This window comes from Apteryx rowi, unplaced genomic scaffold (assembly GCF_003343035.1).
Source record: "Apteryx rowi isolate R43461 unplaced genomic scaffold, aptRow1 scaffold_68, whole genome shotgun sequence".
Taxonomy (NCBI): domain Eukaryota; kingdom Metazoa; phylum Chordata; class Aves; order Apterygiformes; family Apterygidae; genus Apteryx; species Apteryx rowi.
The window spans coordinates 1,496,530-1,522,955 of NW_020450960.1; the positions used below are offsets into that span (position 1 = coordinate 1,496,530).

A 26,426-nucleotide genomic window follows, 5' to 3' on the forward strand; every position below is an offset into this window, starting at 1 on the left:
CTCCCAGAAAGACAGGAGGATCTGGCACGCCACTCAAGAGTTCCCAAACAGCACATAAAATTTGAGTTTTTTTTTCTTTTTTTCTTTCTTTTTTTTTTTTTAAGGAGAGCAGGTACAAAAATAAAAGAAATCCATATACTCTGAAAATATACTGGAAACTGCCACCACAGATGAGGTACCATTTATCCCGACCCCCCACCCCCAAACTGCAAACATCAAAATATATATGTTTTTAAACAAAGGAAGAATATCTGGCTATTTAATCTCAGTTAAAATGACAGCACCCTTTGTTACACTTGATATTTCACACCATTAATTCTCTTTTGAAAAAACAAGATTCCTAACTAACCTTGATTCCTTGCTTATCTCCTCATTCCTTAGTGCAGTAATTGTCCATCTCCATTTAAATAAATATAGCAGCTACAGCATCATAAATGTGTGGCCCTCACAACGCCAGTAACTTGATATCGTAATACAAATAAGTATCGGCACTTTACGTAGATATTTGCAAAACCAAGAATAGAGATTAAAACTTCCAAATACTCTTCACATGAAAACCAGGTAAAATTACTTGTTGAGCTAGCATTTAAGTCACTTTCCCAATGAACTTTTTTTTTTCCTTCTTTAATTTTTGGTGAAAGTAGCAAGCAAAAAAGCTTCTCAAATCATAGTCACCGAGTGTGGGCAGGATGAGCAGTGTACAGTGTCTTTGAAAGGAGAGTCAAAAGACTTTAATAAAAAGGAATTTTCATCTAAATGCCAGAAATCCACAAGAAGTCTTTGTAAAATAGTTTCTTTAAAAAAATTCTCTATTTTAAAACATCAATTTTCTGTAAAAAGCCTAACCTAAACATTTTATAAACAGAACTACTAGCTAGAGTGCTTCTGAGAGAAGACTGTCAGGTCACAGACTAAGAAAAACATTTGAGAGATTTATTTGGAAATCTTGCTCAAATTACTCAGTCACACCAACCTCCCTGCAGCAGTTTTATTTGAAGGTGCTGAAAGGTAAGCGCATTAAGAAGTCAAAGAACGTGGCTGGGATCTGCACTTACACCTGATGAAGATATGTAACTCCCGGGACCCCAGAGAGTTTTTCAGACATATCAGGACCTGCTGAAAGTCTCCCTCAACCACCCTCCCACCTAGTCTCTAAGGACCCCCCAAACCACTAGCAAACTGCCCACCTTTATGACTATTTCCAGTGCAATTTTAACTTTGCAAAGTTAGTCTTTTTACATTATCTTCCTTGATATTGGGAGATAAAATATGTATATACACTAACTGTTTAGTAAAGCTCTTTGAAACAGTGTTGTGAACAGCACTACATACATTTCAATGCAATATACAAATGCACAAAATACAGTACTTTGTTTTCTGGCAGAAAAATGGGGGAGATTCATGCCGGTTGAAGCAAAACGGGCTCAGATTTTAGGCTCAAAATACAGTATATTGGCAAACAGCGGATTTCATGAGAATGAGAGGAGATAAGCTACTTATACCAACCCACTGGTTTTCATGTGGAGAGCAAGTGGAGTTCAGGAGGGCTGGGATAACAGCAATGCCCATATAAACGATCTGCAGTATATATACTATGAACCAGTGCAAATAAAAACAGTCAAAAATGCAGTTCACGAGTTTACAAAGTGCAAAACTCCCCAAACCCCTCACTGAATAAATGCTCATCTCTGACATCTTAAATATTGTTTTACCTTTAAAGTGGAATGAAAAAGTCCCATTAATTTTTGTTTCACATTTCAGTGATTTAACATGTTAACTATCCCAGCCCTCTTATTTTATTTGCAAAGTGAAATGAAGTTACCAATAACTTAATTTTAAAAGGAAAGTCATATCAAAGAGGAAAAAAGCTAAAAATTTGTATTAATTCCAGACACTTTATTGATGTCAAATAGATTTAATTAAGCATGTAAAAACTTAGATTTTAATAAAAAACCCTTTCCATTTAATTCAAATATCCACCACATCGCAAAGCCAAAAATACGGCCAATTCCTTTGTTAAATCAAAACACTGCAGTAACAACAATAAAGCTTGCAGAATTCTAGAAGCATTTTTGCTATTTTTTGATTTAAAAAAGGAAAATCCAAGGTTCCTTCCAACTATAAAACTTTCCTTTCAAAATTAAGGCTTTTACTTTGTCCTTTTAAAATCATGGAGGTGTCCATTCTCCCACGATTAGTGGTACAAATACTGCTTTAGTACAGCTCAATGGACACAGTTTGCCTTTAGAACGCTTATTGCACTAAAAGATAGCAAAAACAAGTTGTCAGTTTTTAAAAAATAAACATGGTTACATTTCTAAAAAATAAAAGTTGATGTTGACCATATGTTCTGTAATAATTAAATTAAAGCATTATTATTACTCTAATAAATATAAAAGAAACAAAAGGAAGCTAAACTTCAAAAACACATACATATGAAATCACATTAAGGTGTGAGAGGCAGCAAGTAAACTAGCATTTTTCTTTTTCCAAAAAGACCTTAGCTCTAAAGTTTCAGTTCTGGTGTTTACTATATGTAATCCCATAAAACCTGGGACATCTGATCTTACATGAAGCTCCAAAATATTTTGACTTGCCAGATAGAAAATAATTGAAACTTTTGGACTAGGTAAAACAGCAGCTTTAGTAAATTCACCAGGGAGCAAGAAGAATTTGGATCGCTACTGCCTGCACATAATACCACTAGCTTCTTTGTTTGCTTTTTAAGAGGGAACTATCGGAGCTGAGGACTCCAAAATTGTGAAGAAAGACAAAGGCAGCAGTTGGCTAAACAAGGTTTAAATTACTGGATTAGTGTGCAAAACGTCTTCCCCTCCCCTCACTTTTTCTAGTTAGTGCTGTACATTCAAATGTACTTGGGTACGTTCACATTCGAATGCTGATGGCAATACTGAGACAAAGATTTCTCAGTGCAGTGGGGTAAAAGAAAAGGGTTTTTTTGCACACTTCCCTTTCCCAAACAATCATTGTGATTGTTCCTATAAAGGTTGTTTGCTTGTGGTTTTTTTTTTTTTTTTTTAATTACACCATCGATCTTTTTTTTTTTTTTTKCAAAGATAGTTGTGCTGCCGAGCAACTTGAGGTAAAGGCATAAGAGGGTTAAACTACGAGAGAAAAAAAAAAAAAAAAAGATGGCGGTGCTTCCTACAGGAGACCGCGCCAAAAAAGCAGTTGGCTGGTTTCATATTGCATAATAGTGCTGTGTTCCTCAATGAAGTAAACAATCTTCCTTGTGTCAATTTAAGGGTTAGCCTCTCGCCCCTGCACAGTGTCAACTTCAGCACGATCGGAGGCGCACCCCATAAACCAACCCCACTGGAAACATACATTGTATGTGGCTTAATTTCTCAGTTCTTCCTTTCAGTGAGTACGCTCCCATTTTATTGACTTAAGCGAAGTACATCGTGCGTAAGGTGTCTTGGTGAATTTGTACAGCCTTCGCAAGGGCCTGTGGATCTCTCCCATTGCTTTGTCCTGAAACATGGCTTCCTTCAGCACTGCAAGAAAATGAGAAAAATTGAAAAAAGCAGTGCTGTAAATTACACTAACTGAGATTAGAAGATATCTTCACATCAGGTCAACATGCAGGAGGCTAACATGACAATGTTAAGAGCGCTGGATACCAAGAAAAATCTACTGGTCTGTTCACCCAAGCAACCTCAAGACTTTTGACAAGTCCTTTTACCTTAATTGCTCAGTTTGYTCATCTATAAATAACCCTGTTACAGACATTTTGATGGCTTTAAGGTTTTAAAATACTTCTGACATAAAGCAGAGTTATATAAGTTCAAGGCACTATTAACATTTGCTTCATTCACGACTACTCTAACACCAGAAACTCAGTGCATGACTTGATCCTTCAGACCATGTCAAAGTAATAACACAGAATATTTCATTAAGCTAAACTTAATTCTTTTAGTCTGAGTTTTATTCAGTAGAATCCCCAACCCATTCTGGCCTAGTACAAGCAGCAGCAGCCAGGAGAAAGTATTTGAAGTCCAGTCTCAGAGACTGAAAAGTGAGCAGTAATTATCTATAGCAAGATGGCTTTGTGCCTGGTAAGGGAGCAGAGACCAACAGGGACCAAAATCTAAGCACCTGTATTTTCATTTACCTGTCATGTTCTTTGTCCACAAGATGGTATCGTGCTCTGAATGCTACCAGGTGAGCATAATACGCTGGTGCAGGTATAGAAACTGAACGTGTACAGCGCACGTATGTGTGGCAAAGCTGGTAAGTCAGCAGCTGAAGTTCATCTGCAGTAAAACAGTTATCATCCCACAAAACATGATAGTGTGAGGGACGGCTGGTACCCTAAGAAGAAGGGAACATTGATTCACTTATCTGGCTTTTTCACACAATCAAGTCAGATTTTTAGATTTGGAAAGGCCAGACTACCTAGTCTGAATTCCTATGAAACGGCAGCCAAAGAAGTTTCACTCTTATGTCAGAGTTATATTTAAAGATGAGCAACAAACCTACCGTTCACATCCAACATTGTTACTTCAATTATCCTTTCTTGGAGGAAAAAAAAGAAAATAAAAGAAAAAAAAAGCCTTCTAGTCTAAATTTGCCTAAACCTGAGCTTCTAGATAACCCTCTATGATCGAAGTCTGCTCCCAGAATGYGTAAACTGTGATTACACCACCTCTTAACCACCCTGAATTAAAACTGTTTCTCGTTTCGACATGTTTCCCAGACAAAAAACTGTGTTGCTTTTAACTTTCCAGTTTATTAATATCCCAACTTACAAGTATGCATACCACAAATGGTTCCAGTGTTCCAGAAGTTACCTAGAGAATACTGCACAAAAATTTACATTTTCTTGCTTCGACACAATGTCGTCTTGCTTACAGGTTCAAGAGTTATAATTGCATTATGCTGGATCAGATTCTTACATGCCACCAATGTGCCAGGGTTCCCCCTGCACTCTAACTTCCACCAGCACTGCCTTCACATTTCCTTCCAGACCATTAACAAGCATCGAATACTGAGTTTACGTCTTAGGAACTCTGAGAAGTTCTCCGTTACACGATCAACTTGTGATTACTTTGAAAGTCGCTGGTTTTGGAATAACTGAACACCCCTCTTCCCCCATCCCTTCCCCTCCCCAAGAGTGTGACTTACTAGAGTAAAACCTTATAGTAGTGCAAGTAAATTAGGTCAATAGTTATCTTTCTGCCAGGCTAAAAGCCCCACCCCCCTTTTTAAATATATATAATCTCCGTTTAGTTGAGACTTATTTGTGCAATGAATCAGAACAGGAAAAGAAAAATGTGCCCACTCAGCCTCAACAGAGCTAATGACAATGTGGTCACAGGCTCACACAATAAAAACTTGAAGAGTTTTTTTTTTTCCATTTTTAAGCAATATCCCAATACAACTTTTGTCATTAGGTTGGCTCTCCATTGTATTGTTGGCAATACCACCACACTGCTGGATTTAATTTCCACACCCTATAATTCACCGGTCTGCATTTAGTCAGCCAATAATCAACATAGCCTTCAGTCTTTCAAATTTTTACATTTGAAAACTYGATTCAATGTTCATTTCAATATATCTATAAATCAGAAAAGTAGCAAGTTGTATTTTCAGAAATAACAAAGCTCCAAAATAAACTGACGTCTTCAAAATAAACTTCACAAAAAATTTGACTTCCCAGCAAGTTAACTTCTGGAAGTGTAACAGAAACCACCTCTTACGTAAATAATTAATACTGTTGATCCCCAAATAATCTGATGTCTCAGATAAGACACAAAATGACATTTCCCTACTAAGTAACTGTAAGCACATGCTTAAAAAAAACCCCACACATGTTCWAAATTAACATTTACTTGTAAAGAAACAATTATACCTGTATTCCAGCATGGCTACAGAGGTAAAAGTCAAACTCATATGGATGTGTAATGTCTGTATCTACAGTTGTTCCAGCCGGAATGTTGCCGCTTCGTCCAACCTACAGAGGGTTTGTTGAAAATAGTGTCAGCTAGCCACTGTTCGTACATCTCAACTGTAATTAAAACCACAACTTTCTGTTCAATATATGCAAAAGTGGAAGAACTGCCTCAGTACTGTTTGGAATGTGTCAACACAGCAGTCTAGGATGTTGTACATGGATGCTCTATGGCTCTCTACCCACCACACCACAGAATATGGCATCCACAGCACTGCAGAACTTCTACTCTTAGGAAGCCAGAAGAGCTGCACATAAATTTGTATTTAGAATTGCACGCTCCCGTTTGCATTAACTCACTCGGAAGAACAGAAATATTAAGGATTCCATCATATTGTATTTTCTTCTATTAAGATTTCTGTAGACTTGGTCCTAGACAGTTGCAAGAGCATTAACTAGTTCACTGATAAAGACTAGCATTCAAAGCACAATGTGACAAAACCAGATGGAGATTTTTTTTTAAAATGTATTTACAGTCAAAGATTTTTCTAGTYAGGGCCATATTTTATGCCCTAACTATTTTTATCAATTCAACATTTTCTCTAAATGCAAAAACAAAAAAGCCATCAGATTGACAGAGAAATCCATGCTTATATGTTTTTCAGCAACATAAGTGCTTGACATCAAGCTTTCCACATAAGGCTACTATGAGATGATGATTACCCTTTCTGTTCTGTCAGCACAAAACAATCGTGTATGATGTCGCTTCTGCACCACAATATAGGTTATTCCAGGCTGGTAATCCTTCTCCAAACTGATGCAGGCTTCTCTAATAGCTAGCAGTTCATAATACAAAACCTACAAGAACAGAAGAGTTTAGGTTTTCCTGCCCTTATATTCTGCATGCAATGCCTAATAAATTGTTTGCAGTTAACACCATGTTCAACTCTGCTACACAGTTAGTAATCTTAGGAAATCCTGAGAAGGCCTTTTGTTTCCAAAGTTTTAAGAGCTCTTCTTTCCAGAGAAGAAAGATTATAACCTTTCTTCATGAACATGCTTAAGAAATTCCCTCCTAAAAATGTCACAACTATTTTGTGATAACTTGGCATTAATATAAGCAACTTGAGCAGTATATCTTATTCAAACAWGAGAACTAGAATTATTATGTTACACACAATTATTAAGAAAAAAAGTAAAACCAAAAAACCCCACAAATGAACCAACCTGTCTAAACTGTCCTTCAGAGACTCCATCCCTATAGAAGATGATTCGTGTGGGCTTGAACCGTGTTGATTTATAGAACTGGATGAGAAGCTCTCTCACCATGGAGGCAAGATCTTGGATGATTTCCTGCCGAGGTCGCTGAACTCTCACTGTGGCACAGTACCGGCTTGGATGAGCATCCATACTACCTACAACCTTCAGGAGAATATTATATGACTAAAGGCTACAGGATCAAATCTACACAAAAATATTAAAATAACAAAAAAAATCTACTTGAAAATTGCTTTTCTGGAGAAGATGTTTGCTTTAAAACATTTACCATAAAACTTTCAAGCAGAACTTGCAGTGGGTGCAGGTTTAACAGTATTGCACTTATGGAAAGAGGCATAAACCTGCCCTGCAAGCACCCTGATACACATCTGCAGAATTTATCTGCCTTGGAGTCTTCCCCTTTCTCAGCACACTAACTCATATTCTCATAATCCAGACTCAGGCTGTCTTTTCTGTTTTCTTCAAAGTTTTGTCACCTTTTACACAGAAAAACACTTCRGTTTGCAGTTATGGAAACTGCCTCCTTGCCTTAAAGTAACTAAGGCAATGGATGCCAAATAAAATACCAAGGGGCCAACATATCAAGGCACTGTTCAAGCATCCAGCCACCGCCTTGGTCTGCTGGACTGTACAAACAAAAGGTAGGAAGCATCAAAAACATTCCTGCCAAATCCAGCTTTTAATTACATTTTCTTCCTTTAAGAAAAAAAGTAAATGTTATTATTAACACTATGAAGGTGCATTACTTCGTTTAGAATATTTTTGCAGAAGTATATTATTTAACATGACTRCCATTTTATGTTGATTTAAAAATTAAAATGCCAAGAAAAATAATCTGAAGTATCAAGTAGCATCTTTCTTTTAAGATGCATGATTTTTAATAAAGCTGGAAATCTATACAGAGAACTGGCATAAGTCCTGAAAGTTTTTTTTTTTTTTTTTTTTTTAACCACAGACAAAGTCAGGGAGTTCACATAAAGTAAGTTCTCAAAGCATATATATGCGTTTTCTACTCTTAACATTTACCTAAGATGAAAAAACTATGCTGATTTAATAAAACTTACAGCAGCTATGGAAGGCTTCTTTCCATCTCCAGCAGGAGGGTGTGTGACATCTGCTCCCAAAAAGATCACTGGCTGCTGGAACACAGAAGGTCTTTAAAAAAAAAAAAAGTGAAAAAACACACTAGTAGATGGATAGTTGAAGCAAGGTTATAGCTCAATATGAGGTTTTCAGCTTTTCAGCTAAGCTACAGAGAGAAACACCTTCTTACCAGGTACTCTGACCAAACTTAAACAATGAAATTTGTGTGCAAGGTACGAACTTCTACAGTACTATAGCAGTCATTCTGAAATACACTGCTGTTTAACTGTATCATGATTCTACTAGAAAAAAGCTTAAAAGCAGCACCTTAACAGTACAGACAGTTTCTTACAGAAATTATAATTGATAACAATAGTGCTTGGAGGTCAACTAAACACCACTTAGGTGCTACATCAGCCATGCCACAAATGGCCAAGTGCAGTAGCCCACACATTCTGCCTTACAAAATAAAAACAGCAGGATGRTCTCCCAACGCATTCAAAATACTCTTCCAAGTGCCATTGCTTCATGTTTAAACTTTGGTTCCAAGCTTTCAGGAAGTCTCAGGAAAGAATTTCTAAGGCTCACACTCTAGAAGTTACTCTGGATCGCTACCCTGTATTATGCACACTTCTACTCTTTCAGAGAACAGATGTGCTCTCTTAAATGCTAGAGACAATCAGAATTTCTAGTCTTCAGGACAGATAGACCTGTGCTTTTTAAGAAGTTTCCTTGTAAGAAAGATGCGAGTGCACATGGGTTGGACTGATGGAACCTTGTCAGTGTAGGTTTAAAACAGCTGGACCAAACATGAGAGCACAGAGAACAGCCATGCAAAGAACAAGTGTGAGATGAATTACCTAGCCTGTTAAAGTGAGAGAAATAAGATGCCTTCAACATACACTTTAGTAACAGCACACTGGTGTGTTAACCAAAAGTTGCATTCTTCTGTGCTGCACGCTCCTAAGCCTCCAGAGAACATCTAAACATATTAATACTTTCAATATCTGTAGAACTGCAGTTTCTCTTCAAATTTTTGATATTAACCAAACATTTGGTAAGAACATTGGCTCAAGACCTAACTCACAGGCCAACAGCTACTCAGAGCCATGCCAGAAAAACTTTTAATACTTTTCAAACCTCATATACCATACTCAGAAGGATATTTCAAACTTAAAACCTTGGCCAACTTTAAATTCTGGGTGCTAAATATCAAACTTAACCACATCTGTTAAGACAAAATCTAAATCAGTCTCCACAAAGATTCTTACCGTTGATGAGGTACAAGGATATTGTTAATTCCTCCTAGTTTAACATTTATCTTCAGGCACAGATTTGATAGGGTCTGTGGAGATGTTTTGATAACATTTTTGACTTGAACACACTGCGTGGCCATTCCCAACAGTGTATCTCCCACACGCTTCACCTCCGCTGAGGAGCAAACATTAAGATAAAATTTAAGTCCATTTGAAATTATTGCTACATTATTATGTTTTGATCTTAGCTTAAGTCAGAATAATTCAAATATACATCCTGTTCCATTAATTTTCAATTTAGCTGCACGCTCAGACCTGCTTCCCAATCATTGTAACTTCAGACAAAATATGGTTTTCTAATGTCTAAAGAATGGTCCTGAAGAATTTTCTAACATATGCTGAGCAGCAAATGCCTCACAACAACACCAGAGAGAAAAGGYACAGCCACAGCAATTCCCTTACCATATACTGGCGTTTTCCCTGGCAGGATGACAATGATGAGCTGAAGCCCTGAATAGGTGTTCTTGAGGTGCCGAAACATGGGCTCCACACTGTCYGCACCTTGTGCATATTTACAGAAACAGGGCTGCCCTTGGATCGGCATCCCTGCATCCTTGGAGATCTTGCGCAGCTGGTCTGTAAAACCCCTAAGGATAAGAAGTTTATTCAACTTTTACAGTAGCAGTCAACTTTTACACAACATCCCAAGAAGGGGACAGAAGAACAGTCTCTCTCAAATGAGGAACAGGGTTCCAAATAGCTTTTAAAGCAGCATGGAGTGTATATAGCCTTAGAACATCATAAACTAGAATTGAAAGGGGGAAAAAAAACCCAAAAAAACAAAAACAAAACCAGCCCACAAACACAAGTTTAGAGGCCTTTAGTAATCCATTCAAGATGCTAGAAGTAACTAGAAAGCAGCAACATCACAGGACCAAAACACCACAATGTATCCAAGCACAGTTTTTTGACTGTAACATCCAGCAAGAAAGCAAAGTGGCTTGGATTCTCTCTCTAGCATCGTAGAGGATTAAAGCCAGGTAAAACGTTCATTAGGAAGTCCTATATTCAAGCTTTCGTTAAGATGGCTTCATTAAGAGAACAGTCCAAAACCTGAACATGCCTTACTTCAATATTTCTTCTCTGCACTGTCTCTGTGTTGCAAAACAAGCTATGGCCCACATTTTGATCTCAACACCAGTGTGAAACTGCTTCCCTCGCATGTCCCATACTCCATGGCTTGGGGTTGCCACTGTCCGATTCTGTGGAAATAAAAGAAACTGATATTCAAGTGATTGAAAAAGTAAAAGCCTACGCTATTTACAATTTCAGGATAACACAAAGCTTACAACTCAAACTCTGACTCTGTACTACAAAAGACAACAAGACTGGCTGAAGTATTCAAGTTAGTGAGAATCATCCTTCAAAATCAAAATAGAAACAAGAACCAAAAGCACAACAAAAATACCCTCACCCGTCCTCCATACTGCAACATTGGAGCTGGGAGCACACGCCCCGTCACATGGGCCATCTCATCCCGGACTTTGAACTGGAACTCTTGAACAAATGGATCTGCATCATAATTTGCACTTCTTACCTAGAGCAAGGAAAGTTTTTTCATATTACAGAAGTGTCTGATTATAATTCATATACAAGTTTAAAAGGAATGCTGCAGAAGTGTTCTCCAAAGACTCTCCTCTTCATTAACAGAGGCTCATATACAACTATTCAACACCACTAACCTATCAGAAGTGAAAAAATCTATACCATGAGATACATTGGATGAGAAATTTTTTTTTATTCCCTCAGTTACTCAAATATGATTGATTTTCCTTAACAAAAGCTTTCTGGTTAAAAAAGTATTCTGCCAAACAGCTTTAGCATGTGCAACAATGCAGATTTGAACAAGACTGGTCAACTGATTCTCTCGCTAGAAGACAGAAGAGCAATCTGTTTTGATTTCCATTCTTGATCACACTTTCAGATATAATATGGGATGTTATTATACTTCAAAAGAGTTATTAAACAAACTGCACTGAAGTTAGCATATACATGAAAATGCTCATTTGTTGTATGCTCGTTCAAGAACACCTTGTTTATTCCCAGCATAGATCCAAAAGCCCTCTCCCTTAGAGAGGAAGACACCCCAAATTATACAAATTTAACTGCTTTAATTACTGTAGAAAGAATATTGCACATTCATGTTTTCTGTATATTACAGAACTCTAACTATTAGTTCTGAGTAGTTCCATAAACTACTTGGAAGTCATTGCAAAGATCAGAACATGCAAATCTACTGCCAAGTGCTGGACTTGCACTACTACTACTTTTAAATAATAGATTTTAACTACTTTTTTAAATAGGATTTAAGTTAAGGATTAGAAGGAAGGAATGAAAAGATGCTGTTGGTCATATATGAAGTTTTTCTACAACAAAGAGGTTAGTCTGAATGTCTGATTAGAGGTTACTAATTCAGGAAGCCTACAGGAGGCTCGAGCAGAGCTACTTAAGATATTTCTTGCAAATAAAGCAGTAGCCAAGGTCCAGAAAAAGAACTGTCAGGCTGGGGTCAAGACATGAATCTTGTCTAGTCCAGTATCATTTAGTGAGGATCATCACAGTCAGTCTGAAATTAAAGAACTAACCAATCTGCTTATTTCCTCTTGTCTATCTGGAGCAGATCTTGCTGTTGCCTTTATCATAGTTGATGTCTGATTGTCTGTTAGCTTCTTGATACATCGTTGGCCAGCTACAATGTTACATACCTTTAAAGGAAAATCAGAAATGTCATACGCAATAGAAATATTTAGAAACAGATCCAAATAACTGTACATATACAATATTGTGCCATCACTATAAAAAACCTCCAGTGGGTTTAAGCAACAACATACTTTTTTCCACAAAGTTCTAAACTTTAAAGCACATTTTAAATGCAGACAGACTATCTTTAGTGAGATAAAGAACCCGTAAAGAATATGTAAATGTGCAAAACCATTTGTATTGCAAGGCGCACTACTTGTTAACACTCTGCAAAAAGATACAGCCTACCAATAACATGATGATTTATCAGAATAAGTTCATTACTTCTAAAGGCAGGTAGGTGTGTTTCTGTTCTTGTCCCACTTGTAGGCAAGGAAGATGAGGGTATTTCAGCTGGAGGTTGTATTTCTCTCTGAAATACTGTGCTACTGTTCTCTCCACAGTCTGGCCGTTTTCTAACTGTAAAGGGAAGCTGAAAAGACATATGTTTTAATCACACATGTACTGAAAGCTTAGTTGGCAAGTATCAACATTCTCAAAATGTGTAAAATATTAGGTCCTGCTACACATTCAGTGCTAAGCTATTGCACAGTTTATGCTCTGACAAATAGCATCTTACGTTTGATGACTTGCAGGCCTTCTTGTTACGTTACAAACACGGTATTTCCGTCTCATTGTTCCACAATGAGTCACTTCTACCTTCAGACCTGCATAAAAGCACCAAAAAAACCTGATGTCATAGCTACACAAAGACATTTGCACAGGAGACACAAGGTTGCTTATAACAGAACATGTTCTAATCAAGCAGCTTTGAGGATCAGAGCTCAAACAGCACAATAGCAGAAATTACTATTCTCTAAATATTTTGCTTTCATTATAATTTGATTTCTGACTGATCAGATATTTTCCTCGAAACCAAATCCTAATATATAATGACATTCAATGACATCTGAATTTCTCATAGCAGTTTCATTTAATGGGCATGTGACTAATCTCAGATACACTGAGGGCTACTTTCACCACAGTCTTTTGTTCTCATTCTCAATGTCATATTCCTCTTACAGAGAGCAGCTCCAATGCCACTGATATTGAAAGGACAAAAGCAGATTTCTACCTTATTTTCCATTTTTTTCCTTAGTATTAGAGGCACATTCAGTCTTTAATTTTCTTTACTTTCACTGACCAAGTTTAATTTCTTTAAGTTCTGAGCAGCTGAAGATCTAGTCCAAAAGCACCCAGCTCACTCTGTCTGGCTACATGCCACAGACATTACTCTGTATCCACAGTAATAATGACAGCAATAACGGCAGCTTCAGTAACCGTTCAGTGGCTTTTTCTATTAAGTGTGCATGCACTGATTGTCTGTACTGTACATGCAGAGTAGATTCAACATCTGCCAGAAGTATTGAGCTTACAACGTAAGTGCTGCACAGCGTGGGCACACCAGTATGCCTCTTTCTGGTCCCATGAAACAAAAGGCAGTCAAAAGCAGCGCGCTGCTATCCAAGTAATTCAACCTACAGTCCACTATTAAAAGCTTTTGGGAAAGCAACTGGATGACTTTGCCCTGTTGAGGCTCATTTGGATTGTAGACCACAGACTGAATGCCCCACATCAAGTCAGGTCCTTGGGTACCAGATAGCAGATGGACCATGATTAATTTACTAGGGGCACAGGCCTCGCAAAAAAGTATTAACTGTACTTCATTGATTCCTGACAACACTAATCACAACATTAACATCAACAATATTTAGAGGATGGCAAAATCAAAAATCAGCCACCACTGGCCTGTCACAGCAGTCGGATAAAATACCGAAAACAAACCATGAAACACTGTGGCCAAACAGAAAAGGGCACTCAATACACAGATATCTGGAATCCATTCACTGCTTTGTCATTCATCTGCTGTGACACTACAGAAGGCACTTGCCTCCCACAGAGCCGCTCACAGAGACTGGAAATTCTTTAATGCAGGATTTATTTCACTATACATGATCACAATGTCCTGGCTGGAATATCTGGATACTACAATAATACAAATAAATATTGACAACAAAGGTAACCTTTCAGTATTTTCCAACTATAGTAACACAAAGTATCTGAGGCATCTGAGATCAAGAAGAGATAGCTTTTCGTTTTCCAGTTATCTGTCTTCCAGAACAAAGTAAAACAGATAACGGTAAAAGGGAGGCATGCAAGGACTATTACAAAGTAATTCATTAAAGGTTTTTTTTAATGACGACTATTCCACGAACACACCATTTTGTCGCTATAGCTTAGATTTATTCTTTTGCTAGCAATAGTTCAATAGACTCTAATCTTGCATCAAGTAACACAACCATTTCAGAGAAGAGCTTGGAGTTCTCTTTCAAGGCTTCTTTCTGTAAATTACACTGGAGTGAAAAGATGTGGGAAAACACAAAGCAAAATAGCATGTATAGAGTGAAACTACTCAAACCAGCAGCTTAAGCAATTCCTTTGGAATGGAATTTGGCCTTCAGCTTCAAGTCAGCAAGTGGCACTTGTTTTTCCATATGGCAATCAGTTATTGGAAGTCACTGCAATAGCATACGTTCAAAGAATCAATGATGCTAGCTTTGACATCAATGCTCATTTTGCCTCACTATTTAAACAGCAGGAGACCTAAACCACAGTACCACTACGGCTGCGTGGACACTGGCTTATAAAAGGTTAGCCACCCAGCAGGGCAACAGCCGCTTACCTCTAACCAGGCAAACACCACACATGCTCTTCTTGTCTTTAAGCCAAGGGGAAAATATCTAATTTTTCATTTTTACTTTCTGTAGAGCCACATTGTTTCATTTAAGTCTAGAACTACAAATAGCATATACTGCAGTTCTCTTGGCAGTTCTATGGCCCTTTTAATGCATGCTAACTGGGAGGCTTCCAGTTAAAATACATCCCTGAGAACTAGCTTGAATGCACTGCTTGGGACAAAACAGATACATTTCTACTCACCCTTTATCTCTTTGGTGAATTTTACCCGATGAGAATCAGTCAGAGGTCTTGGTTGTTCATCAATATTATGAATGTCAAGAACTTCACACATAAATTGAATTACAGGTTGTGCTTTGTAGAAGGCAGTGGCAGAAACTAAAGAGAAAAACATTAAGAGTAAAATAATCCAAATCCATGTTGTGAAGCAGCAGGTAAATGAATGATTTTTAAAATTCAAAGTAGCCCCCAAGCAAATGTTCTGCAGCACTTAGTTTTTCAAAACAGATTTTTGCAACAAACAAGTGTACAAAAGCCAGCGTAAGGCCCACAGTGACACATCAACCTCTAGCACAGTCATCCTGCAACTACTTTACATTTCAGGGTTTTGAAAGGGTGTTTCCACAAATAACACTTTTTCTAGAGAGCTGTAATGTCCTAAACAGACATACTCTTTCAACTCAGTACAGAGCTACAAGCAGAGACTGTATTAAGAAACATACCTCTATTGAAAAATTTTTTTTTAATATGAAAAGGTAAGGATATTAAATATGCAACATTATTGTGTCAGTTGATGATATGATCTGCTCAATTACTGAAACAATATGTGGTTAGACACACGAGCACTATTTTAATTACAACACAGATTATGTTAGAGTATGGTGGTTAGTGCAAACCTTGAACTACCAAAACATCTTTTGCCCTCCCTGCATATTAATGCTACAATCACATTAAGTGACAATATACTGTTTTTAAACAGGACAGTTGATTCATTCCATGGAATCAAGACCATAAACAGTCTGCTTGGCAAAGTTATAATCAACTGAAACAACACTTTTTAGCAAGAAATGTGAGGCAACACCAGCCATAGCTCAAATATAAGCAAACCACTCCATACCCTTAAAACTTTAAATAGCAGCAAAAATGATTATGAAATAGTTGACAAGCATTTCAATTCATTTTCCAGATCTCGCATACCAAAACCACATCTCTATACTAATACAATAAAACATTCTTCAGACACGCGTCACTCTAGCAGGCTGCCAACTTCACGACGCACTCTGGCCAACACCTCCGGATGTCGATTACTGAATGAACACAACTAGCTGACACCCCCAAAGCCTGGCAAGGGGCCATTTGTCTCCCAGGGCAACACAAGCGATACAGAGGGAAACAGATTTTGCAGAGAACCTTGCATGCGTTAAGCAATCAAAACAAAATCAGATGATGTGATCTGAATGTAATCTTTATAGCCTCAAACCAAAATAAAAAAGTGATCATCCTACAAACTGCAGTTTAAAGACAAAAAATTCTCAAGTTTCTCATCCACAGAAAGGAATGAAAAATTTCTACTACAAGAACAACAACTATGTTCTTAAAGCAGATAAGAAAAACTTGCTTTACAGAAATATTGCAGTACATCATAAATGACTGTAAATATTCCTGCCCTACTTGAAGAGTAGTTATCATTATATCTAGCATACAGATCGCAATACTAGTTAATTCCCAGACAAGGTGTTTTGTTTTGTTTTTTACATTCATTTTTCAAACAGTAAATACATCACAGTTGCTGTTTGAAAGGTAATTTTACAAAGAACAAACCCATTCAAAGTCAAATGAATATCACTATCCAGACTTTCAGCATATCAGAACACTGGACTTGCACATTTGCACTGTGTTTGCACATCTGCGGCATTTTAATTATACTCTAAGGCAGACACTACACACAGCCTGACTCAAAGAGCACGTAGCATAGTGAAAAAGGCAGGCTACTTCAGTTGGTTTTATAAAGCATTTCAAATACACAGCGAGTACAGAATGTGAATTAGAGAAAGCTTTAGGCAACACACAACTCAAACACTGACATCTTTCAATATGGGTTTTAACTGCTAAATAGACTCAGGTGAGCGCTTACAGAACTTTCTACTAACATGGAGTCTGAAACATGCACTAGCTGATCCCAAAAGCATTCATCTGGGACTTCCATAGGCGCCACAAAGCAGATGTGACTTTGCATGGGAAAGCCAGTCTCAGTTAGCTCTATTATACAAATATTTGTGATATGTTTTACAGAGTTAACATGAAAGTAACAAGCAACAACTGTGGAGCTACTTCAGTAACCAACAGCTGAATGGAGACATATCTTAAGCAATTTATCAATATTACTGTGGATGTACAAATACAGAAATAAGGTATGTAATTAAGCTATGCTATGATTTTCCTACATTTAATGTGTGTGTGGGGGGGTGTTGGTTGGTTGGTTGTTTTAATATGGCAGCTATACTTCTGCCCATCACTGACTTGATGATGAATCAAAAAAACATTAGGATTTCTAGGTCATCTTTGCCACAGAGGTCTGGTCTGAACTGGATGAACAGGAAGCCAAAGTATGCATACATATACTTCGCTATTATAGTCTCACTCTACTTTTGTCATTACAGCTGACGCAAAAGGTTGACTTTACAAGTAATGTTGTGTTTTATAAGGATATACTAAATCTTCAAACTGAGCAAAGAGATTCAAGTAATTTTCTGGTGAAAAGTAAATCTTTTGCAAATCTCTTGTATATAAAGCAATTAAAGTTTCAAAGTCTTCTTATTTTGCTAGAATTTATACCACAATACCTCAAATCACAACTCTACCTTGACAATCAGCATAGGGGATGGCTTCCCATAATTAAATCCCTCTGTTCAGAAGGCAACAGAAGTTAATACCACACAGAAGTGTATCACAAACTCAAGCATGTAATAGTAAACTGACTGAACGGCAAAGTCATTTTTATTCTCGCAGGTATGTCTTATCTTCATTCTTAGCCCTGAATTCCAACTTACCATCAATATTGAGCATCATTTTCCACATGGCAGGCCGAACAGACTGATGGAATCCAAACCAAACCTCCCTACCGCCTCCCAAGGGGTGATCATAGCCTTCTGGAGCTGAGAAAAAGGAGCGGCCCACCGGGGTATACCTATTAAAAAAGGTGACCACGTTTATGGTATTGCTTTCCAAATATAAGTTAAAAAAACTCTGTAATAAGGATTACAACACAGAACATTATTCTCTTTTGTAATTTTGGGCATCGGAGATCTGTGCATCTAGAAATAAGCTTAAACAACACATTCCAAATGCTGGTGTTCCCATTGCTGTGTTTTTAAATTTAGACAAAACATTTACTAGTTTTTGCAACTCACAACCACTTTCAGTTTTTACAACAAATCACAAACTAAATTAGTTTACCCTTTCTGATCTTTCACTTCAATAAAGTATAATCTCTATCACAGCACAGATTCTGTACAAGTGTTGTATATTACTGGACTGACCCTCAGACAGTTTTGCTTGTCTTACTAGGGGACATTTGAATACTTCTCTAATAGTCTACAGTGTATTAATTGTGGTGGAAACAAAGAACTAGAGAAACTAACGTCTCTGAGCTAGGAAACAGCTGTTCACAAACCTCTGTGCTTGCTTACATTTAGAATGGACAGACATCATACAGAGGTTATCTTCTTTCATGTTTCTTTGAGATCTGGGCTAGCTGGGGAACTCTGGCTACCATAAAATCACAAGTCATTTTCTGAGAGTCAGTTACACTCAATGAAAGACAGTGGTGCAAATCTATCTGAATGTATCAAGCCAGTAATCAAACTTTAAGAGTAATTTCCATTGAGCAAATAAAGCAAAATTAGTTTGGCCTTCTCTAATGTTTCAAGGTTCTGAGATAAGCAATAATAAACATGGTTAAAACATTTATTCAGTCTGAACTGCTTATCTAAAACATGAGACGCATACAACATTGTGGGTATATCAAAGAATTAAAAAGACAGATACTTTTAGGTAGTATCACCAAATGCATGATACTTGGCTCAACTCAAGCAGAAAACCTAAGAGCAGTGCTACAGCATCCTGCAATCCTTCAGTATTTCAATTAAGACATAGTATAAGTGCCTCCTGTTTCTTGATCTTTTCCAAAAAATGTATCACCTACTCTGGAGTTCAGAAGCCTGCAAAAACACACATTTCTATGGAATTAGCGTCATTCTCCCCAGTTCAGCTAATCAGATGTGCTGTATAAGGGGAACGCTCAATTTATTTTCTTTTCACTTGCGAAGAAATAGGAATGAAGATCTCCCAATGGGGATACTTCAGGTAAAGAYAGACTGCAGGAAGACAGTGAACCTACTTCATGGAGGGTAGGTGTCGTAGCACCACATCGACAGCATGAACAGGGTTAGTGCTGATTGGTTTGTCTAGTTCCAGAGGCTCAGGCAAGGTTCTTCCTGTCAAAACTTCATGCAGCAAGTGCCAGCTCACCCGAGAAACAAACTTTATCGACACTTTGAAGGGACGATCTTTTCCTCCTTCTCCTGGTAAAGTCACATCCAAATCCACCTATTGGGGGCGGGAAGAGAGAACAAGAAAATGGCTATTTAGTCCTCGAGTCTGCTAGCCCATGTTTGTCCCATCTGTCTAATATCTGAAATCAAAGGGGTATTGAAGAACCACCATTTCTTGCATGTATTGAACTGGAAAGCTCGAAAAAGAGAAGTCTGTATATGTGAAAATGACATCAGTTCTTAGGTTCAGCACAATAGCAGGGACCAAGGTACCTGCTTTCCGAACAACATTTTCATGGTCGCTTTGTCAGCATTGCTATTAATGACAATATAACACAATTTTACTGCCCTGAACAAGAGTGAAGGAAGGGACAAAATGTGTTTTCAAGCCACTACATTTTTGGAAGCCTGTTTCGAAGCTATAACCATGCTTAGACCACTTCAGCCCCTCCACTCTAGGAGTCTATACCATTTACAGAAAAAGGTCTATTTAACAAAACCTTGTCAAAATAGTACTTTGAAAGCATGCTTTCAAGAAAATTTTCAGTTTTAACTTAAAAGAGTAAGTACAGGAAATATGAAGCAACATGTCCCAGTACCTCAAAACTCACTACTAATCTCTTAGATACCTATACAAATATATTACAGATAACTTCTGGACAAAACTTGTAGCCTGGCTCTTAAGTCTGACTGCTTACGTGCTGTTACTACTAACAATTTGGACCACATATCCTTGACATAAAATAAATTCTGTATGCTCAGGTGCTAATATGCAGAATTCTTGACCACACATACAAAAAAGTTTTAGAGAAATTGCAGTTTAATTTCTTAATAGCATTTCAAAGTAAGATAATGTATTACAGTCTGTAAAATTGATATATATATATATATAAAATATTTAATAGATCTTGCTGTGGAAAGAGTCTATTAAATACTTCTAGGGGAGGTTCTAAATGCAAATCTTACATGCACATATACATACAGTGGGATTGACAAAAAATACATTAGAAAGACTTTATTTCAGTTCAGATACCTTAAGATATTTTCAGTTTTTCTGAATTCAGCAATATTAGACATTTGGCTTGTTTCTATTTCTTTCTAAGAAGCTGTCAAAAATACCAATTTTTTGCAATTCTCTTACCCCAGTAGTGGCCACAGGAAGTGGATTGGCTGTATAAAGGCTTCTTTTCCCATCATAAACTGGTCTACGGTCCCCAAATATTGTCACTTTAAAATGCTGCACCATTGAGTCCACCACCTCCCTAGAAAAGTTGATATTTACATTGAAAATGTTTTCAAACAAATACCATATTGGAATCAGCTGCCACATACCCTGTGTTTTGCTGAAGTAGCTTCAACAAACATATTACTCAAGTGAATTATAGAACACCCACTGATATTCCAAAAAGGTGCTTCACATACTTCAACTAAAACATCAGACAAACCCTAAAGGATAAAATCATAATCAATGCAAATGTTCAAGTACTGGAAAATATTTTAACCGAAAATTTCAGAAAGCCCCACAAATTACTGATGCTTTTATATACTCTTTATTATACAGAGCAAGGATACACACTTACCTTGGAAAATATCCACAAACTAGCACTATAAAACACTCGTACAAATTCACAATTGAAAGCTATGCTAGTTTATGGAAGCAGTACAATTAATTGTGCTTGGTACCTAATAATGTTGATTTGCTTTTCAACTAACAAGAGTTTTGAATTCTGCCTTTGTTTATAAAAATGGGGTATCCTAACAAAAATATATATATATATATAGCTCTAAGTCCTTAATAATCTAAAGTTTTTACAATAAAATCAAGCTAAAAATTGATCAAGTTTGCACACAATCATAGATTCTTCTTTCTTTACTGAGTCTGTGGCAATAAAGAGAATACAGTAACTTGATAGAAGCACTGAAATTGAACTCAAAAAAACCCACAGTACTTTCATCTCATAAAAAAGTTTTCTAGATACAAGTAGTAAATACATCAGGGTCCAAAGAGACTTTCAATACCTCTGACTGAAACACGCCTTCAGGTTTTTGAATTCTGTGCAGCAATATTCATCTTTTCAGTGGCACTACAACAGTTTATTACTTCTTACGTCACAATTTCCTTATTCTATAGAAACTACACATTTTTATTCTTAAGCTATGCATAACTGGCATTCTTCCCTCCAAAGCAGAAGCTTACTAATAAACCATTTCCTGACCAGACAATATTAACCTGAAGTACTCCAGCAAGACAATAAATATCGACTTCCTCTTCAAGCAGAATTAGCAGCAGTCACTTTCCCCTCTCAGCTGGCACTCTGAGAAAGTGCTGAGACACTCTGCGTTTTGCAGTTCTTTAGCACATCACGAAGCTCTCAGAACCCAAGTTCTTTGTGTGAACCAATCACACAAAACCCTAAGTCAATTTAAAGTAGTTTATATTCTCCTTGGACCCCTATGATTATAGTTTCACAAGTGCTCTTCATTTAACAACACACTAGTAAATTAACCATTCACGACAGTAAGATTATATTAAATATTGATTCACATGGAAATACTATATCCCAGTGTGGGCAATTTAACAACTTCCTTTTAATTCACACTTAATATAGGCATTTATATAGCCTTCAGAGCTGCGGTATGTAACCAGAAGTYGAAAAAAATCACTAGCCAGAATCAAGCACTAGCAATGCTGTTATTAAAATACAAAAAGAATACAAGTAGTGTCTCACTCCTATAAAATTATCCAATTCAGAGAAGAAATACGGGAAACATGAAACATTGTCTTCCTTGTAAGTCACAGTAACTTTTTAAGGTCATATTTTCAACTAACTACTCTTCCTGAAGAGGCTTCTCTGGCTTCCAAAATTCATGAAATTAAGGACAAAATACACAAAGACCATATGCAAAAAGCTATACTAGCAATACATTAAAGCTGAAGAATCAAGCACTCAATACCTACAACTTGTTGGGTCACCAAATGAACAAGGACCCAGAACATGAAAATATTCTCTCCATTTAACCAATAATCTAGCAATAAAGTAAAGTAGGAAGGAATTTAATTGACCCTAACAAATAGTAGAATTGAAAATAAGATGAGGTGCAATATAATTCTACAAAAAGAAAAAAAGGATGCTGGTGGAGCTCAAACCAAGTCTGATCATTTCAAATATACAAAGCTGATTCTGTGAAATAATTATCAACAACAAGATGAAAACTAGTTTGCTTGCAACAGTGGAAGCCACTGTGACACTACTACTGGTTGTCCCACTTTATAGCATCTGGTGGCAACCCAGCTGAAGAGCACTTGGCGCAGACTTGGGCTCTGTACCCATCACACAGATCTACGTGAAAACTTGCACAAAGGTCTCCATAGTACAGTACAACAATCATTACCTGCTCCATGCACACTAATATTTTATGCTACATAGAGACTGTATTTACTTAAGTATTCCTTAAAAAATGACAACATAATTTAGAAGACAAATTTCACCATCTTACCTGTTCACCCTCCGAGGACACTTATCTGGTTTGATATCCACCTCATAGAGGTAGACATCAATCTTTGGGATTTCAACTTGGAAGCAGTTGGCCAGCAGTTTAATGGGTTTGCCCATGGTGCCATAGCCAGGACGTCTGGGCACCATGAGTAGGGGCTGTGCCCCGACGGGTCCTGCAAAACAAAAACAAACAAACAAAAAAGCCCACAGATTAGAAGCTGAGCACAACAGATAAGCCACGTTGGGAAGGTAATACTTGCTGACATTTTAGCAGTTAAAAAAACGCACAAGGTTCCTTGCATCTGTAGGTACACATACTGGGGGCACAGAAATATGTTTTGTCCCTCTCTCCTAGACAGTAATATAATTCCTTTTTCAGTCTTAGACAATTCCCTGAACCAACTCTCAGCAATATAAGATAGATATCAGAGCTAGTGCATTAAAAGAAGGGAAGATTAGCTATATTCAAACTGCACATATTAAACAGCAYGCTAACCCATTAAGCCCAAAACTAACAATTGCTTATTTTTTCTCCATGCACTTCTGCTCACATCTATTTTGTCTTCTTATTGATGTGTTTCAGGTCCTGTGATTAGCATGACTGAAATCAGGAATTTTCAAAACAACACAAAAAATGAATGTTTTTTCTCCCAACAGTTTATTGTTGTGGAAAATCCACCATTAAAACACAGAAAAGTTGTATAAGTCTGTACTAAACACCCTAGTAATATCAATGTTGCAGTAGAAAAGAATATTATTGAAGTAGCTCTGGACTTATGTATTTTGCTTGCTGATAAGTGGCAATTCTTAATTTCATTCCCATTAAGATCATGGTCTTGGAAGACAGACTATACTTGAGCTTTGCTGACTGAAAATGGATGAAGAGTAAAACCATCACCTCTAATGTAACTGCACTGATAAAGTTCACTGGCCAGGAGAGGAAAGATGCAAATTAACAGATTTAAGAATTGCATAACTCTTGATTACTAAGAAATTAGAGGAAAATAATACCCATAGCTGCTCAGAGAAATGAGCAAAATCTGAAATAAGAGATGAGTATTTCAGAAGTCTGCTGAAAAGGTCTACCTGGTAACGGAGGCTCCATTCGCAGCTGAGGTTTTCTCCAGTTACCCTTTGAACTTACTTCTCATCATTTAGACGAGAATCCTCAGAAAGAGATGTTACTTATGCCTTGCAAAGAGCCAAACACACTGTAATAAACATGATCCATTTTCAATAATTTCTACTAGTATCTCCACTTAAAAATACCTCATTCCAGACAAGAAACAAAAAACAAGCTCTGTAGCCTGAGCTGAAGTTTTTAAAAAATTACTCATCATACAAATGTCATGATTTACAGAGCATTCGATTAAGTTAGTTAAAAATTCTCCCCTCTACTCCTACTCAGTGACGCAGACAGCAAATCCTGCCCACTCATTTTCAYAGGAGAGTTAAAATGTCAACTGCTGGTAAAATATGTCTTATTTGCCTTTTGATTAATCTCCATCATTCGTGGAAAATTTTGTGTTTTCTTAAGGGAAACCATGTACTGAGAATAGGTGAACTTAAAATCTAAATTCTGTTGTAACATTTGTCTGACTCCACTCAGAAACATACTGAAAAATTCTGATGTGGGTTGGCTTCAAGCCATAAGATAAAACAAAAACATAAAACAAGAAGCATCATTTCAAACTCCCTCACAGACTATGCTTATGCAAAACTTGTTCCAAGCATCTGTTCTCTTCAACTTTTTCTTCATTTTAATACTATGACAGGAGTAAAAGCAGCTCTACAATTTACTCCAGATATATTTTAGGAATATAAGCATATGTGAAAAGTTACTACTAAACATTTGACTGACATAAATGACTCAATAGCTTATTTTAATATTACAAGAACATACGTGCCATAGTTTATATATAGTTCATATGTGTAGGAAATGCGAACAAAACCACTGAAATTAAGATAACATTAAAAAGGAGCAAAGAAATACAGTATGGCTGAAATCTTTGTGCCCATCACCTCTGAAAGTTTTACTAAGGTGAGCTTTTTCACTGAGCACTCAACTGCTTTAGACTTTCAGCCACTGGGCTTTTATCCACGCAGGTGCTGCTGGCGCTGAGGAAGGGAATGCTACGCTACCCCATTATTCACCCCTTTGCTTAAGGTTAACAAAATCCCAGCATCCAGCTGCACGGCAGCAAAAACCTGAAGCCAGAGAAACGGTATTTAGTTACTAATGTGAGGCAGAGTGCACTTTAAAATCCTGGGTCATAAATGCAATGCTCCACCCAAAGCCAGGTACGAGGTGGACCTCCAACCTCTGCCCCTTGGAAAACAGTGGTGAGCAGAACAAGAAGAAAATACCAGCTAATCAGACAAATGCTTTCTTTAGCTTCATTTGCTTAGCTGCACCTCAGGAAACAGTTTGCACTGGAAGAAGTTAGAACCTCAGATTTTGGCATCAAAGAAATGAAGTGCCAATTAACTGAACAAAAAGCGCAGGTCTACACATTATTCAGGAATCATATTTTTTGACGTTCATTGCATTTGCTATCACTTTGTGCTATATATAGGTTCCCTTTAGACAAGTCAACTAAAAATGTGAGTGTGTTGCCGTTTCATTCTGCTACCACTGCCCAAATCCACTACCATCCACTCAGAATAGCCTGCTTTCAAAATACTCTGCGTTGCCAGATTGTATGTTGTGAAAGTCTGTGTCACCGTCTTAAAACCTGTGACTCAAAACCCAATAAAACACAAGTAACAAACAACGCTCTTAGAGGACTGCTACTATTCCCATACCGTATCAGTGACTCAGCCTCATGCCTCAGGCCTGTGTCAAGCTAAGGGAAATAAACATAACCAAAAATATTAAAGTAGTGTTATTCTAAACAGCACAGAATGACTATGATTGGCAGAACTATTCTTTAATGTTATTTAATCACAGGAAAAACAAAGCAGTTAGAAGCCTTAAAAATCTTTGCAAAACCACTACTGCAGTATGCCCTGGCTCAACAGCAGATAAAGGAACATTCTCTCAATGCCTCTAAAAAGTGACCAAAAAAAAAGAGTTCTGCATTATTTAGTTGCCCAAAATAGAAGTTTTAAAGGAGAAAATAAGTGGGATTATTTTGTGTTTACAAAACTACTGCTACTCTGACATTAAAGCAGCAAGTATTTATATATATATATATATATATATATATGTAGTATGTTCCTAAAAATCTAAGAAAAAACTAAATCAAGTGTGTTTAGGCTGCAAGAATAGCACTCAACAATTCATAAACCGGGTAAGGATAGAAGTACGTACCAAACATTGCTAATCACCTGATTTAGAAAGCAGAAC

At 37.1% G+C, this 26,426-nt stretch overlaps 1 protein-coding gene across 6 annotated transcripts in view; it reads right to left on the reverse strand.

Moving 5' to 3' along the window:
• Positions 1–26,426, reverse strand: part of AGO3 (argonaute 3, RISC catalytic component) — a 35,180-nt gene that overhangs the window by 2,756 nt on the left and 5,998 nt on the right. For 3 of the 6 annotated variants that reach the window (XM_026085850.1, XM_026085854.1, XM_026085852.1), the window contains exons 2-19: positions 23,079–23,250; positions 20,722–20,842; positions 19,427–19,635; positions 18,078–18,214; positions 15,271–15,405; positions 12,911–12,998; positions 12,616–12,763; positions 12,177–12,296; positions 11,006–11,128; positions 10,660–10,793; positions 9,994–10,178; positions 9,547–9,706; positions 8,257–8,347; positions 7,142–7,336; positions 6,638–6,772; positions 5,876–5,977; positions 4,136–4,335; positions 3,023–3,518 (exon numbers count right to left, since the gene is read on the reverse strand). In XM_026085850.1, the coding sequence (XP_025941635.1) occupies positions 3,410–3,518; positions 4,136–4,335; positions 5,876–5,977; positions 6,638–6,772; positions 7,142–7,336; positions 8,257–8,347; positions 9,547–9,706; positions 9,994–10,178; positions 10,660–10,793; positions 11,006–11,128; positions 12,177–12,296; positions 12,616–12,763; positions 12,911–12,998; positions 15,271–15,405; positions 18,078–18,214; positions 19,427–19,635; positions 20,722–20,842; positions 23,079–23,250 (2,564 nt within the window). In that variant the 3' untranslated portion in view covers positions 3,023–3,409. Of the gene's footprint in view, positions 1–3,022; positions 3,519–4,135; positions 4,336–5,875; positions 5,978–6,637; positions 6,773–7,141; positions 7,337–8,256; positions 8,348–9,546; positions 9,707–9,993; positions 10,179–10,659; positions 10,794–11,005; positions 11,129–12,176; positions 12,297–12,615; positions 12,764–12,910; positions 12,999–15,270; positions 15,406–18,077; positions 18,215–19,426; positions 19,636–20,721; positions 20,843–23,078; positions 23,251–24,221; positions 24,247–26,426 lie in introns of those variants that run through there. The other 3 variants (XM_026085853.1, XR_003256665.1, XM_026085855.1) reach the window with 3 other exon arrangements.